Source organism: Labrus bergylta, chromosome 4 (assembly GCF_963930695.1).
Source record: "Labrus bergylta chromosome 4, fLabBer1.1, whole genome shotgun sequence".
Taxonomy (NCBI): Eukaryota; Metazoa; Chordata; class Actinopteri; order Labriformes; family Labridae; genus Labrus; species Labrus bergylta.
In genome coordinates, this window is record NC_089198.1 from 10,774,438 (window position 1) to 10,789,974 (window position 15,537).

The following is a 15,537-nucleotide window of genomic DNA, read 5'->3' on the forward strand; positions in this document are numbered from 1 at the left end:
GCATCAATAACTTTTTCCCAGTTGTGAAATAGTCATGAAGCCCAACACAATATGATTATTATTCTAATCATGAGCAGGACACATGGCAAGCAGCTCTGTCTCTAAAACCTGCCATTGTAGGTTTCCTGCGAGGCCACCAGGGCTGTGATGTTAACTGTCAGCAAGTGAACATAAGAGGGCCTATTTCCTGTGGCGACAAACACGACTGCCCCCCTTTCTTGGCCGTCACTCGTCCCTCTCCTCCCCTTTTCTCCTTCTTCGTCTTTTTTTTTTCTTTTTTACCCCACTCCTCCTTCCTTGTCCCTCCTTCTCTCCGATCTCCCCTCCCTCCCCTTCCTCTCCACTAAAGATCTGTTTCTCATTATCCTCTGCAGTCTGCTCTCTGTCTGAGTCAGGAGACGAAAAACTTAAATAAACACACTCTCTCTGGTTCTCTCCCCCCTCTGCCCTTACCCCCCATCCCCCTTCTCTGTCTCTCTCCCCTCCCTCTGTCCTCCCTCATCTGATTCTCACAATGATTAGGCCGATGTTGTACTGGTGTGTAACTGGGAGCTTGTTTCACTCTCCCTGTCATCCTCTCGAGGGGTTGTGTGGGCAGGCCTCCGATCTTGGACTGATCTCAAGTTGTTGCAGTTATGCTCATGGAGAGAAAAATAATGTGCTACCAGCAGGACCAAAGCAAAAAAATGTGGGGGGCCCATGGGACAGATACCTTTATCAACTCACCATGTGGCACTGCCAGGCCGTATTACAAAACCAAGAGCCCCTTTTACAAATGGACTACACTCCTGAAATTTCCAGAAAATTAACCAGTTAGGCTCAAGCGTGGCGCCAGGATTTCAATTTTGGATCTGCCCGGCTGATTTTGGCTATTTCATACCTATTTGGCCTGTAATTGCCGAAGTTAAAACTGTGTCCACTTCTTACATCTTATTCTAGATTTTAAAGACCTCGCTTGAACTCACTGCCATTTAAAGCAACAGTATGTAGGAATTTGGTTTAGTGCACGTTGGCGCCCACCAAAGGTCTCTGCGTATATCATGAAAGTGGTGCATAACCATGGACTGTATAGCGCATGACCATGCAGGTAAAGAAACTGCTTCATGTTTTATTTCTGCCATATTGTGAATGTGCTGCTGAACTACGAAGCATTGATAAAAAAGGCATTTTTTCACAGTCTTGTCTTGCCTCCTGAGACCCACCCCCCTTGTGTTCGACAGGCATTGTCTCCTGCTGTGAGAAACATGTGAGGACGAACAACCCAGGAAGATTTCAGGGGCAAGGCTGCCTGAAATTCTCAAGAAATATTCAGGAGTGCATGTGTGAAAACAGCTAATGATACTTCATAATTCATAATCTAAATGTGTGTGATTCCCTGTCATACAGGAGGGGAGGGACTCTCAGGTGGCAGTACATGACGTCAAAAGGATTCGAAAGTAATGTATGAAGCAACAGAGGCCAAAGATTTGTTGACAATGTTTGCCTTTATAGCAATGCTACATGTAGTTTGGTATCAACAGAAGAGCGGAGAATTACATACTGGTGATCAGAAAACATAATTAAGTAGTTTCAAGGAGAGCGCACAAGCCCTCGCTGCAGGATTTTAAGGATACCATCACCCCATTCTGCTTGCTCACAGTGAATTCTCCTGAATATTTCCTGCTGTGTCCTCACATAAGCTCATCCCAAATTTAGGCGGAAAAATTAACTCAGGGGCCGGTGCGATCGAGTGAAGTCAGAGTTTAAAATTGGCCAGTTTTCAGGAGTTTTGTGCACATACGGCTATACAGCGATTTCACACATGAACAAAGCTCCTGAAAAATTCCTGAAAGTTTTGGGGAAAGTTGCATGTGTGCACACAAACAGCTGAATTTTTCGCTCCAACTTTACCCACACACACAAAAGTAAATTTTCAGCATGAAGTCAAGGTTAACCAGTGTGAGGAAATAGTTTGGAAATTTCACTACAAGCGAGTGGGAGTGGGCGATGACATTTACAGGTTAGCAACCGCTTCTGTGCACATAGTGAAACTGCTTCATTATGTCTTCTGCTTTCCAGCATGTTCTGATACCATGAGTATGTCCAACCACATGTAGAAAGGCAAAACTGTCATCATAGAGTCAGACTCTGTTGCTTCATCCCCCATTTTCATGCTGTTCTACTTCCATCAAGTCTTGCCTCTTTAGACCCTCCCTCCCTCCGCCTCCCGCAGTGAGAGACATGTGTGAAGAAGCAACTCTGGAAGATTTCAGGGGCAGCCTGCCTGGAAATATCTAGACATATTCAGTAATGCATATGTGAAACCAGCTATAGGTACCTGAAACACCAATTCATTATGCTGACTTGAGCTGATAACGTATCATTTTCCAGCCCCCAGCTCCATCGACTCCCAAACAAACATAGAAGAGATGCCACTTCAACTACTTGTAATGCGCGGTCTAAATGTTATGAGTGTTTGGGGTAAATTACCAGTTTTTTTGTGATACCCATGGTTATGTTGGCACGAAAGTTAAATAGTTAAATTAGTCTGGGAAAAAAGTTTCACATATCTCAGTTTTCTCACCAAAACTGTTAGAAAAGATCAAAGTTTGGGCCAAAACACAATCAATAATGATTATTGGTTTTACACTGAAGTGAGCCTAATTCTCCTTCATGAGAGTCTTCATCATCATAACACATACAGGAGTCAACATATATAATTAAATCCTATAGCTAGTCAGATAAAACTGCATTAAACCTTACTTTATAAATGTCTTCACGTGGGCATTCAGTTTTAGTGTTTATTATAAGGGCAAGGTAATCTGTTTAAACTAAATGGGAATTGTGAATGTTCCATGTGTTGTATGCTGTTACTGTATTCACACACGAGTGCAGACACGGAGCCTTTCTAGTAAAATGGAAAGTTTTGGGGGCTTGTTAAACCGTGGAGTTGAATGGCTAATAAATTGTTTAAAAGGACTGCTGCAATGTAATGGATGAGCGCAACACTGAGGAGGAGCTGCTGAGTGTCAAGTTTATGTGAGGAGGAGGAGGAGGAGGAGGAGGAGGAGGAGCTGAAGATTAGATCACTGTGGAGGTGTTGCCCCCCTGTGGTACAAAGTGGAACAGATTGATGTTAACTCTCCCTGATAGCAGGTTCTGCTTTCAGAGCCTGAGGTCATGATTAATATCTCTGAAAAATGTTTCATAACTTGAGCGGATATTCTGAGTCAGAGAATGATTCAAAATGATTTATTAAATGATGAATGAATCAGCTGCCTGTGGGGTTGTGTTTCGCTCAGTTAGACGATCAATACTAAAATGTATTCAGAGGTTGTTCAACATTAGAGAGAGAGCATGTATGACCTTTAGGGAACAGGTATCAAGAAAAAGTAAAGATGAATTTTAATCAGAGTGTGTCTGTCCAAAGGTTAAACCAGTGAAATAGTTTTGATGACGATTTGAAAAAAGTGTATTGTTTACTTAGGACATTCAAAAAACAAATTTAAGAAAATTGTGACAAATATATGGTGATAATATGTAACAATTAGTATTTATTGAAAAGATAAACACTTATGTGTGTGTCTTGTTTTGATTCCTGATTACTGCTTGGAACTTCAGTTTTTTTTTGAATGAAACGTTTAAACTTTGTTTAGTTTTGGTTTGACTAAATCTCAATAGTTAAAGGAGGATTTTGGTTTGGTGCGTTTTGGCGCCTACCGAAGGTCGCTGAGGGCAACTTCACACACTGATGGCAGAGGCTGCTATGTAAAGTGTCAATCAGAAGTAACTAATCCCGTTCATACACATTCAAGCGCCGCCAACGCAGCAGCTGCTGCAACCTATGGGGTTAAGTGTCTCGCCCAAGGACACATCAAAAATATGCCTGCAGGTGCTGGAGATCCCCAACCAGACATTTTAAATACAACAGCCACATTAAAAACATGTATTTACTAAAAATAGTAATGGAACTTTATTGTTTTAAAGGCAGGCTATTGAAAGAAATAGAAACCTTGATAAATATAAAAGTATAAAGGAGACACAAGTGAAGATTTGTTGTAAAGGTTTAATAATTCTTGATAAATATGGAAAAAGAACGCCTCAAGACACACAAAGTTTCATTTTGTTTGACACTGGGATGTTTCCCCTCCCCCCCTGAGAGAATTACAGATTGTTTATATAAAAAAGAGCTTTAAGTATACAGCGTTCTATCACTTGAAAATCCCATATTAATCATTTATGGAGATACATGTAAACAGCATAAGGACAGAGAGAGAGTGAGAGTGCTGAGGATGGACACACCTCTGTAGGATGCGATTCAGCTTATTATGGACTGTGCTAACACAAACTGTCACACAAGGGAGACACTGTCAGAGCTGGACAGAGCAGCAGAGGGATACGTGAATCTGACAGACAACACAGAGAAAGGTCAGTCACTCTGAAATGTAAACTCTCAAACTCCCATCACTTTGATTTTGGACGACTTTCCTTCAAAGTCTCTGTCACATTTCTACAAACGTCTGCTCTTTCTTACTCGTCTTTCCTTCTTTTTGTAATAATCATTTACATTTGGTGACTTGATTATTTACACATAGCAGATATATTACAAACTATGACTCATTATTTCAAACGTTTGGACTGCTAGTTAATCCGCTAAAGGTAAACAGAGTTACTGGCAGGGTCGTGTGGTTTTTCAGTGTTTTGGGGATTTATCCCTCCGAACATATCTCAGGTTTTGTTTTGTTGATTTTGCCGCCAAATGAATGCTCCAAATTTTTATAAAATATTTTATTTGCTTGTTTCTCCCCCTCTTTCAGCTCTTTCTCCTGACTTTCACTTGTTGGTGTCTTCTGCAGATGCTTTTACAATCATTTTCTTAATGTGTCATTTCAACATTAACAACACTTGACAACAACACATTTATTCTCTGAATTGACTTTGTTCAGTACAAAAACAGTTTTTATTTTTTTATTTATCCTCTATTTTAGCAGGGAGGACACATGAGACCGAGGTTGTGAACTACTTCAATGATTACACAATTTAATACAGTTGCAACACCGTTTGAAACAACAGAGGACAACTTAACTGTCTTTTGAAAGTTATTCCACATAATGGGCGCAGTGACACTAAACGCTGTCTTTCCCCATCAGTCCTAAACCTTGGTATCTTTTCTTGGTATTTTTATACTTTTGTTGTGTCTCCATTGCCGAGAAGACAATTCATTAATTGCATTGTTTGTGTCTTTATCTTAACTAAATTTGTCTCAATTATCTCAGTTATTTTAATGGTCAATATCAACGCTTAAAAAAACTATAGATCTTTGTTCATATTTCAAACAATAGCTTTGAGAGAGAGAGAGAGAGAGATAGAGAGAGAGAGAAAGATTGCCAACACAACACAGTGTGAAGGAGTTTGCCTGGTTAAGGCTGCTTGTGGCTTCTAATATTATTCTATATTATTGAATCAGAGATGAAATATTTTGTAACTTTTATAAGCATTGTATTGAAATTTACAAACTAATCTTGCATCATGACAACCCTTCACCTCACAGATAGCATTGTTGTGTTGTGTTTTGCAACAGCTTCAAGATCCTTGATTTGATTTAAAAAGACACATTTTGCAAGAAGCCGTCATTTCTGAGAAGCCGTGACTCCACTTGACATCATTCATGTGTTGCATGGACTTCTCTTTCCATTGTATTTTTTAACCAGTGATGTATGTCTGGATTTGATTGTTTACGCGTACACTCTCGTTTAAAGCCACCAGGGGAAAATAAACAGTTTGTTTTAGTGGGACCAGAGCAGGAAACTAAGGACTTAATCAGGAAATAAGGACCTAAAGTCTTGTTCTCACAAATGTGGCTTTACAGAAATATTAACTGAGCCAATTACCTTCCCTCCACATCACTCGTATTTCATTTTTAAATTTAGCATATTTAAATCAGGGTTGGTCTTAAAGGTCATCCCTCTGTGAACTTTGCCCTGCAGGGTACTTTTCTCCATCTGAACGGACAGTGAGAAAGAATCCAAAGATGATGAAAGACAAGATCATAAAAAAAAAAAAAAAAAATCTAAAATGAATCAAAATCTGAGTCATAATACTCCTCTTCTTTGACGCAGTACTGCAAACGTACTTGCAAAGAAGAAGAAACAGACAGCAGAATCATTTTGGACAGCAGTTAAGAGAAGATGAAGGAAAATAAGAAGTTAAACTGAACAACCAAATGCAGTAAAAACATAAATCAGTCCTGCCCTTTACCTATTTAGAAGATATAACTTTTAATTTTACACTCTGTTATTTAACTGCATGGGCACTTGAACCGGAGACCCTCTGGTTCCCAACCCAAGTCTCTACAGCTACTGCCGCCCCATTTTTGGGGCATTTTATATTCCTATAATGAATCATCACATCGAGCATCATCACAGGATCACTGCATCATGATTTTATCTTGTGATATTGGGCCATCATATCATATTGATGTGAATAATTATTATGTTAAGTGACTAAATAACAAATATGCTTTTGTTTATATCTTTTTACTCTCTCTGGACATCATTCCCAGTGACAAATAATTTCCTTGAGGGTAGGCCTAAGTTATCTTTTGCGACCTGTTGCTGTTAACTTAAAAACATTGTTGAGTGCTGCAGAGAAAGTCCACATCATTCTCGACATTTGCAAAAATATGTGAAGAAAGATTAATATAGTGAAAGGTTGTCAGAAGCACATGGTTTGGTAAACCTTAGCAGAGCAAAGATCTTTCAGTTTCACACCATCTGTGAAACCACAAGATGGGAGATAAGCATACAAACATTTCCTGAGGGATTGATATTGATAAGATTTGTAAGTTGTATGCTTCAGCAGAGATCTAATCACTGTTGAAAGCAGGTGCTGATCCACAGACACGGACAAAAAAAAACCCAACATGTGTGCATGTTCTAGTGCAAAAAACAGAGATGTTTATAACCTGCCCTATTTGGTTTGAATATGCATGTTTTCTCGATTGTTGTATCAGTTGGCAGTGAAAACAAGGTGACTGAGTGCACTACATCTTGCTTCATATGTTGAAGAAAATATGTACTTCATGCACAGTTACACAAGCAGAAAATAGTAGAAAAAGATCCAACAACAGATACAAAAAAAGCATTAATCCAAATCTCTAAGTGTGTTTATGACTGACAATGTTTGAAGTTTGGTTTTGGGGTTTGAAACTGACTCTGATTAGTTTTACTGTTTGTTTTGTGTGAGTAAAATAAATCAAAGAACCAATCTAAAAAAAGAAGTGTTTTGTTCTTACCCTCAGGGATCCTCCCAGTATGAGCCAGTCCTACAGTCCGTCCCTCTTGACCACGCCTACATACATCAATGTCACAAACCCAGAGGATGACAGTGTGGTCAGCAATGACTTCACGAACACGTTGAGTGCCCTCATCCTCGGCTTGGTCTTCCTCCTTGGTGTCCCCGGCAACCTCTTCATTATCTGGAGCATCCTGGCGCGCACCCGGGAACGATCGGTCACCACCCTCCTCATCCTCAACTTGGCATGCGCTGACGGCATCCTCATGGCCCTCACCATCTTCTTCATCGTCTACCTGGCCAAGCAGTCGTGGGTGTTCGGTGACGCCATGTGCAAAGGCGCCTTCTACCTGTGCAACTCTAACATGTACGCCTCCATCTTCCTAATCACGCTGATGAGCGTGCACAGGATGGTCGCCGTGGTGTTTCCGAGAAAAGCCAAGTCCCTCGTCACCAAGCAGATCGTGAGGAGGGCTATCATTGGCACGTGGGTGCTGGTGATGTTGATCTCGATCCCGTCGCTGGTGTTTCGAAATTTGAGAGTGGACTTAGATGAGAAGCGTATGAAAAGATTGGTTTGCGCGCCCAATCACACCAAGGCTCGACATGTAAGAAGGTTTAGAACAAAACAAACAATTATTGTCTTTATCTGGTGTTCATACCCTGAAGCAGAGGTTCTCAACTGGTCTAGCCTCAGGACCTCAACCACTAATTCCCTAATGAGAAATCATAACCCAAATTTCTGATATTTTTCAACAAATCAGATGTATTTAATGAAAAACATTTTGCACCTCAAAACATCTGACGGAAAAAAAAACTGGAAATTACTCAGTGACCCAATTTTGGGTCCTGACCCACCAGTTGGGAACCAATGCCCTATTTAAGACACTGGATAGAGTTGGAGATTGGGGGGGGGATTGGGGGGTAGATGGGGTACGACATGCGGGAAAGGAGCCACAGGTCGGATTTGAGGTGGCCTGCTTTTAGGACTTCATGGAGCGTGGGAACTAACCACCGGCGCCCCAGAAGGGACCACATTTTTTATTAGAGGCTGGAAGTGAAAAGGGGCAAGGGATTAGTAGGTCTAAATGCTTTATTAATTAAGTTATACAGTTATGTAACAACTCAAATAACAAAGCTGGTTCATACGCTATAGCTAATAAACTAAGCTAACGAAAAAGCCAGGCATTAAGAGCTGCTAAATACTGCCCACACTGTTAGGTCCAAATGATGAACTTGATCTGTTCTTATTTACACATCTGTTCTGTTTTGTATCCTCCTGTGTGCAGGTGAGGTTTCAGAATACCTTAGAGACTGTGACGGGATTTATTCTTCCATACTCAGTCATCATAACGTGCTACGTCCTCATCCTGAGGCGCCTGAGACAGACCAAGTTTCAAAGAAAGGTCCGCAGCGAGAACCTCATCCTGGCTATCGTGGTGACGTTTGGCCTTTTCTGGCTGCCGTACCACACTATAAACATGCTGCAGGTGAGTAAGGATGTGATTAAGGTTTTGTTTTGTCAAATCAGAATACTGGTTATTGCTTTAGGAATGATTTTTTGAACCCCTTGAATAAACACTGAGTATGTTTTGTATCTCCAAGGTGGCAGCTGAGTGGTGTCAGAACGGTTCAAAGGCAAAAGAAAAGTGAGTAACTTAAGATTTTTAACATTTTTTTCCACCACAATCTCAAAGTGCATTTGGCATGTTTTCATTTGGCACCCATGATTGGAGTCTCATGTCTGCAAAAGCACTTTGACACAAAATACCTTTTTATTGCTGTCATGGATAGATTCCCAATTAATTAGGTCTCAGGTTTCTTTGCTCATCAGGAGTCATTGAGTGTACCTGTGATGTTCTCCCTCAGCTGATGGCTGATGACAATCAGCTGGGCTGGGAGGATAAATAGGGAGGTGGAAGTCTTTTGCCTGCTCCACTTTTCAGAAAATGTGATGTCATGAAGGGAGATTTTCCCTTCATGACATCACAAAGGGCCGTAACCCCTCCCCCAGGTGGGTGACACTCCCACAGCTAGGTGTTTGTTCTGCCCCTCTGAGTCTGCCTCCTCATCGTAAACAATAAGTCATGGAGTGAAAGAGCCAGAGCCACAAGCTCTTCCAGAAAGGGGGCGTGGTCAGACACAGCTCATTTACATTTAAAGCTACAGACACAGAAACACCCTGTTCTGAGCAGGGCTGAAAGAGAGGGGTTTATAGACATGATCAAATATAGGATCAGAGTGGATTTAGAACAAGACACTTCACAGACATGTTTTTAGGGAGCTCTGAGGCGTATTTGAACTGCTTGGAAAGGAGGAGAATATGTGACCTTTAAGAAACCCAAGGCCCACATATTTTTTTACCCTTCTGAAACAAGTGCAGTGTTTCTTTAGTTCCCTAACTTGTGACCCCGAGTCATTAAGATTTTATTTCTGGGGGGACATAACAACTGCATTGCAGAAAAGTCAGAAAGTGAATCATCTTAGAATTTAAAAATAAATGGACCAGTCCATGGAGTTCAATAGAAAGAAAGACGTGAGGTTTTTTATTGGTCTGTATTTGTAAAATTCTTTCAAGTCAAAAATGAAAACAAACTATAACTGTGGACCCTTCACCCCAAATTGTAACTTTGATGCGCATTTATTAGACTTACATAGAACATAGAACTCTCTGTAGATGTCTCTCTCTCTCTCTGTCATCATCTTGTTCTCTTTATTCCTTTTTCTTTCTATTTGTAGTTTTGTGGCTTATCATGGTTGTGTGTTTGTAGTTGTTTTGTGTGTATTTGTAGTTCATTATCTCTTACTGTTTTGCGTCTATTCATGGTCAGTCCATGTCTCTCTTCTGTGTTGGGTTTTGTGTTACTAAGCGGTTGTTGGTTTGTTTCTTGTTATGGTTCTGTCGCTGTGGTCATTTTGTATTTGTCTGTAGTTCTTATGTCTCTGTAGTGATTTTTTTTTTTAATGTTTATTCTCATTCACTTTCACTTTTTTGGTTGTTTTGTGTCTCTGTAGTTGGTTTGGTTGTGTCCCTCTAGTCATTTTGTGTCACATTGTAAAAAAAATTGACGTCAAATTGTGTTTTTCTTTGTCCCCATTGAATGTTTCTTTAAAGGTTTTTTTTTTTTTTTTTTAAATGTCAACTGGGTAATCAATTTGTGTATTTCTTTCTCTATATCTAGTTGTGTTTTAACTGAAGTCATTGTGTTCATCTCTGTTTTTTTTTTTTTTGCCTCTTTGTGTCTTTGTTTCATGTTGTTGTCACTTTGTGGTTTTGGGTCTTTGTGTAGTTTTTTTTGAGGATGTAGTCCTTCTCTGTCCCTCCGTACTTATGTTGAGCCTTTGTGTTAAGTGTATGACTTTGTGTGTTGTCATGTGGCTGTTTTTAACGTCTTAGAGGGTTTTTTTTTGTCTCTTTGATGTCACATTGCATCTCTTCCCCTGGCCCTATGAGCAGTTCTTCATTCATGGATATTAGTTTTTCAGTGGATTTGAGAGAATGTGGTTTAAGATAAGCTCTTCAGCATGCTATGTTACTTTACGTTTTGATTTTCTGTTTATCTACAGTTTGGACAAAATCTCTAAAAATAGCCGCGCAGTGACCTCATGTCTGGCCTTCATCAGCAGCTGTGCCAATCCTGTCCTCTACACCTTCGCTGGGAAGTCCTACATCAAGCAGAGCGGATTTGCTTTCATGGCGCGACTCTTTGAGGGAATGTCATTGGACCAAACAGGAACCAAAAAGATTCGGGGACAAAGTAAAGACCTTGCTGAATCAAGCAGCACAGGAACTCCTCCTTTACGAAACGGAAAATGAGCTTCCAATGAGTTTTATGCATGAATATCAGCACAAGACTACATGTGGATTTTGTTTAAAGCAACTTGAGAAGCTTCAAAAATGTACAGAAGCAAACTTTCTTAGAGGCTGCTGTCAAGTGTTTTTTTTTGGAAATAGTTTTTGTGAAGTAAAAAGTTCGACTGGGCGTCAGTGATGAATGTGCAAGATTTTTACTGTATTTTTTTTTTTAAACCTGACATGTATACTTGAATTGTCAACTTTTTTGTACCTTTTGTGTTTTATTATTTTTCAAGGCTGTTATGAAAAAAAACAAAAAAAAAAACTACTGAAACAGCTCCAAATCTACTCGTGGAAAAGTTGCATTGCTGTAACAGATCAAATTCCAGTTCGCGTTTATAACAATGTAAACTTTACAGTTCTCCCAATTTTATATAATAAAAATTCACAACCTATTTGTTGATTTTCATTTACATATTTTAAGTGCTAAAGAGGATCATGGAAGTAGTTCAGATAGCATCAACTCCACACCAACCAGGTTCATTTTAGCTTTAAAAGCTTAGGTCTTAAGACTATTTTCCCCCTTTTGGCCAACTTCTATAAACTAAACAACTAGAAAAATATATCTGCTAGGTGAGGTTCATTTAGCCAATTTTCCCCAGAGATAGTATTTTTTTCTGGTTGCCCGACTACGTGGGTTCAGTCTAGTTTAATGCTTTGAAACATTCACAGAACCCTTTTTGGGTCTGCTTAACAGAACTATACAGATACTTAACTTCTTAAAACCAAAATCACCATGATGATATTCTGACAGTTTTGTTAAGAGACTGAAACATTATATCCAGCTTTAAATATTTAATATTAAAATTATTATTTTTGAAATTTTACATTCTGATTGTATTAGTTATGTTATTGCATGGCCGTGCAGAACAGTCCTTACATTTCACTGCACATCTATATGAGCATGTGACAAATAAAAATCTTGAAACCGATCGTCTACCTGCCAATAGATACCGGTAAATCATCTGAAATTACTGTCATGATCAAGCCACTGATGGTTATTCTGAATCCCAGTTTACAGTCTTTCAAGATTGTTTTCTAATTAAAAAGAGACAACACACATCTTTTAAAAATTCCAATTAATCTTTATTCATTACCGTAGTTTAAAAATCACAGCTCATACATTCTTGACCCAGTACATGTACATAAATTTAAGATTATAACTATTGGTTTACAGTATTTGTGCAATTGTAAATTACTAAAATGTTCATTACAGTACTTTTAAACATACATGAGTAGCTTTGGCAATCCAAGCATTCATGAAGAGTTCTCATTACCTGTGAAGAAGAAAAAAGGCATGTTACTATCCGGCTGTTAAAACAGTTTCAGTCAGCAATTTGATTTAATGGTCACTTTTGAGGCTGCAGATAGTGTTGAGATGTTTAACAAAAACAAATTAAACTAACGAGAACTGGTCAAAAATCTAATATATTTCAGAGTTACATGGAGCATTAAACAGCCCTGCAAACTTCAGCCTCCAAAAATAAGACTATAAACACAGAGTTAAGACTTGTTGCATTGCTATGACTATATTAACTTTACAAAAGGGAATGTAACATTTGTATTGGTGTGTAATGCTCAAGAGTTCAAAAGACGAATACTGACCTGATGGACAATTCTCCAGTCCATGTGCTGAACCCTTAGCAAGGGGGCCGGCGCGATCGAGTGAAGTCAGAGTTTAAAATTGGCCAGTTTGCGTTAACACATGCAGCTCACCCAAAAAATGTCAGGAAGTTTTCAGGAGTTTTGTGCACATATGGCTATACAGCGATTTCACACATGAACAAAGCTCCTGAAAAATTCCTGAAAGTTTTGGGGAAAGTTGCATGTGTGCACACAAACAGCTGAATTTTTCGCTCCAACTTTACCCACACACACAAAAGTAAATTTTCAGCATGAAGTCAAGGTTAACCAGTGTGAGGAAATATTTTGGAAATTTCACTACAAGCGAGTGGGAGTGGGCGATGACATTTACAGGTTAGCAACCGCTTCTGTGCACATAGTGAAACTGCTTCATTATGTCTTCTGCTTTCCAGCATGTTCTGATACCATGAGTATGTCCAAACCACATGTAGAAAGGCAAAACTGTCATCATAGAGTCAGACTCTGTTGCTTCACTGAGGAGGAGCTGCTGAGTGTCAAGTTTATGTGAGGAGGAGGAGGAGGAGGAGGAGGAGGAGCTGAAGATTAGATCACTGTGGAGGTGTTGCCCCCCTGTGGTACAAAGTGGAACAGATTGATGTTAACTCTCCCTGATAGCAGGTTCTGCTTTCAGAGCCTGAGGTCATGATTAATATCTCTGAAAAATGTTTCATAACTTGAGCGGATATTCTGAGTCAGAGAATGATTCAAAATGATTTATTAAATGATGAATGAATCAGCTGCCTGTGGGGTTGTGTTTCGCTCAGTTAGACGATCAATACTAAAATGTATTCAGAGGTTGTTCAACATTAGAGAGAGAGCATGTATGACCTTTAGGGAACAGGTATCAAGAAAAAGTAAAGATGAATTTTAATCAGAGTGTGTCTGTCCAAAGGTTAAACCAGTGAAATAGTTTTGATGAAGATTTGAAAAAAGTGTATTGTTTACTTAGGACATTCAAAAAAACAAATTTAAGAAAATTGTGACAAACATATGGTGATAATATGTAACAATTAGTATGTATTGAAAAGATAAACACTTATGTGTGTGTCTTGTTTTGATTCCTGATTACTGCTTGGAACTTCAGTTTTTTTTGTATGAAACGTTCAAACTTTGTTTAGTTTTGGTTTGACTAAATCTCAATAGTTAAAGGAGGACTTTGGTTTGGTGCGTTTTGGCGCCCACCGAAGGTCGCTGAGGGCAACTTCACTGATGTAAAACCCACCAGATCAGCCTCTGACTTGCAGCCTGGTGTTTCCCAAAGCTCTCGACAACATATAAAAGCCTATTCAATACTCTAGTCCAGCTTCTTGCTGCGTCTCTCTCTCTTTTTCTTTTCTCTTCTTACCAATCTGTCACCGTCCTCTACCGTTTCTAAGCCTCAGCAATTGTATCACTCAGTACAACGATGGTCTGATTGGCTTTTATTTGGCTGAAAGCTGATGAGCTAGTGCCGTAAAGCTGTAAGCTCTGTGGACATGTGGTTGATGTCATTGGATCGAATTTGAACTAACATTTGAAGGAGGAAAAGTTCCATATTTGTTGCTTTAAAAGGTTGCCTAATATGGTCTGTGGGCGTTATAAGTAAATGGCCTTGAGCTTGGATATCTCTTTTTTTTAGTCTTCTGTCTACTCAAAGAGCTTTTACACCACAGGTCACACCTACTCATTCACACACTGATGGCAGAGGCTGCTGAGTAAAGTGTCAATCAGAAGTAACTAATCCCGTTCATACACATTCAAGCGCCGCCAACGCAGCAGCTGCTGCAACCTATGGGGTTAAGTGTCTCGCCCAAGGACACATCAAAAATATGCCTGCAGGTGCTGGAGATCCCCAACCAGACATTTTAAATACAACAGCCACATTAAAAACATGTATTTACTAAAAATAGTAATGCAACTTTATTGTTTTAAAGGCAGGCTATTGAAATGAATAGGAACCTTGATAAATATAAAAGTATAAAGGAGACACAAGTGAAGATTTGTTGTAAAGGTTTAATAACTCTTGATAAATATGGAAAAAGAAATGGTTTAACACAAGATTATGTGAACTTTATTTATGTCCTTTATGTTGTTTTTTAAACCTTAAACAGTGGGGTTTTTGTTCCTTGGAGCTCCCCCCTAAGTATTTCCAGGAAAAGTTAAGGTGAAATGTGCAACTGTAATTTTAATAAACAAAGCCGAGCTTGGTTAGAGCTTGGATGTGAGACCGCCTGAGAATACCAGTAAAATGTCTCTGCATCTCTTTCTTTCTGTACCCCTCTCTACCTCACTGTCCCCACACAGCTGCAGCAGATTGTTCTACTCAAGGTTTCTACTTTCTTAAAGGAAGTTTTTCTTCATTGCATGTTCTTCCTCTGGAGGGAAAAAGGGTTAAAAAAAAAAAAAAAAGGAAAACTCCAAAAACTGCTTGTTGGTGAATCTGTGATTGAGCTTCAGCTTTGGGCTTTTCCACACTTTCCACTTCTACCAAACATTCCTGTCACCGTCAGAGGCCTGTATGAACTGGTGAGTGTGTGTTTTATTTGTTGCTGTGTTCATGTGTGTGTGTGTGGGATCTGCATGCATGTTTGCGCTTGTGTGCCCAGCATCAATGACACAGGGGAACTTGTGCAAGCACCTATACTCCTCTCTTCCGTCAGATTACGAAACAGATTACTCTGAGAAAGAACGCCTCAAGACACACAAAGTTTCATTTTGTTTGACACTGGGATGTTTCCCCTCCCCCCCTGAGAGAATTACAGATTGTTTATATAAAAAAGAGCTTT

The 15,537-nt window shown here is 39.5% G+C and overlaps 1 protein-coding gene across 1 annotated transcript; it reads left to right on the top strand.

The window, feature by feature from the left end:
* Positions 1–4,277: 4,277 nt before the first annotated feature.
* On the top strand, positions 4,278–11,523 carry LOC109997456 (leukotriene B4 receptor 1-like). The gene is made up of 5 exons (XM_020651950.3): positions 4,278–4,407; positions 7,280–7,880; positions 8,562–8,762; positions 8,878–8,921; positions 10,840–11,523. The coding sequence occupies exons 2-5, from the start codon at positions 7,293–7,295 to the stop codon at positions 11,087–11,089; spliced, it is 1,083 nt and encodes a 360-aa protein (XP_020507606.2). The 5' UTR covers positions 4,278–4,407; positions 7,280–7,292; the 3' UTR covers positions 11,090–11,523.
* Positions 11,524–15,537: the final 4,014 nt, after the last annotated feature.

What these genes read in the sequence shown, in the direction of transcription:
- LOC109997456 (XM_020651950.3), top strand. Translation starts at nt 7,293, where the DNA reads ATGAGCCAGTCCTACAGTCCGTCCCTCTTGACCACGCCTACATACATC. An exon ending in ACACTATAAACATGCTGCAG is followed by an intron (nt 8,763 to 8,877) that starts GTGAGTAAGGAT and finishes TGTATCTCCAAG; the next exon opens with GTGGCAGCTGAGTGGTGTCA. An exon ending in GGTTCAAAGGCAAAAGAAAA is followed by an intron (nt 8,922 to 10,839) that starts GTGAGTAACTTA and finishes GTTTATCTACAG; the next exon opens with TTTGGACAAAATCTCTAAAA.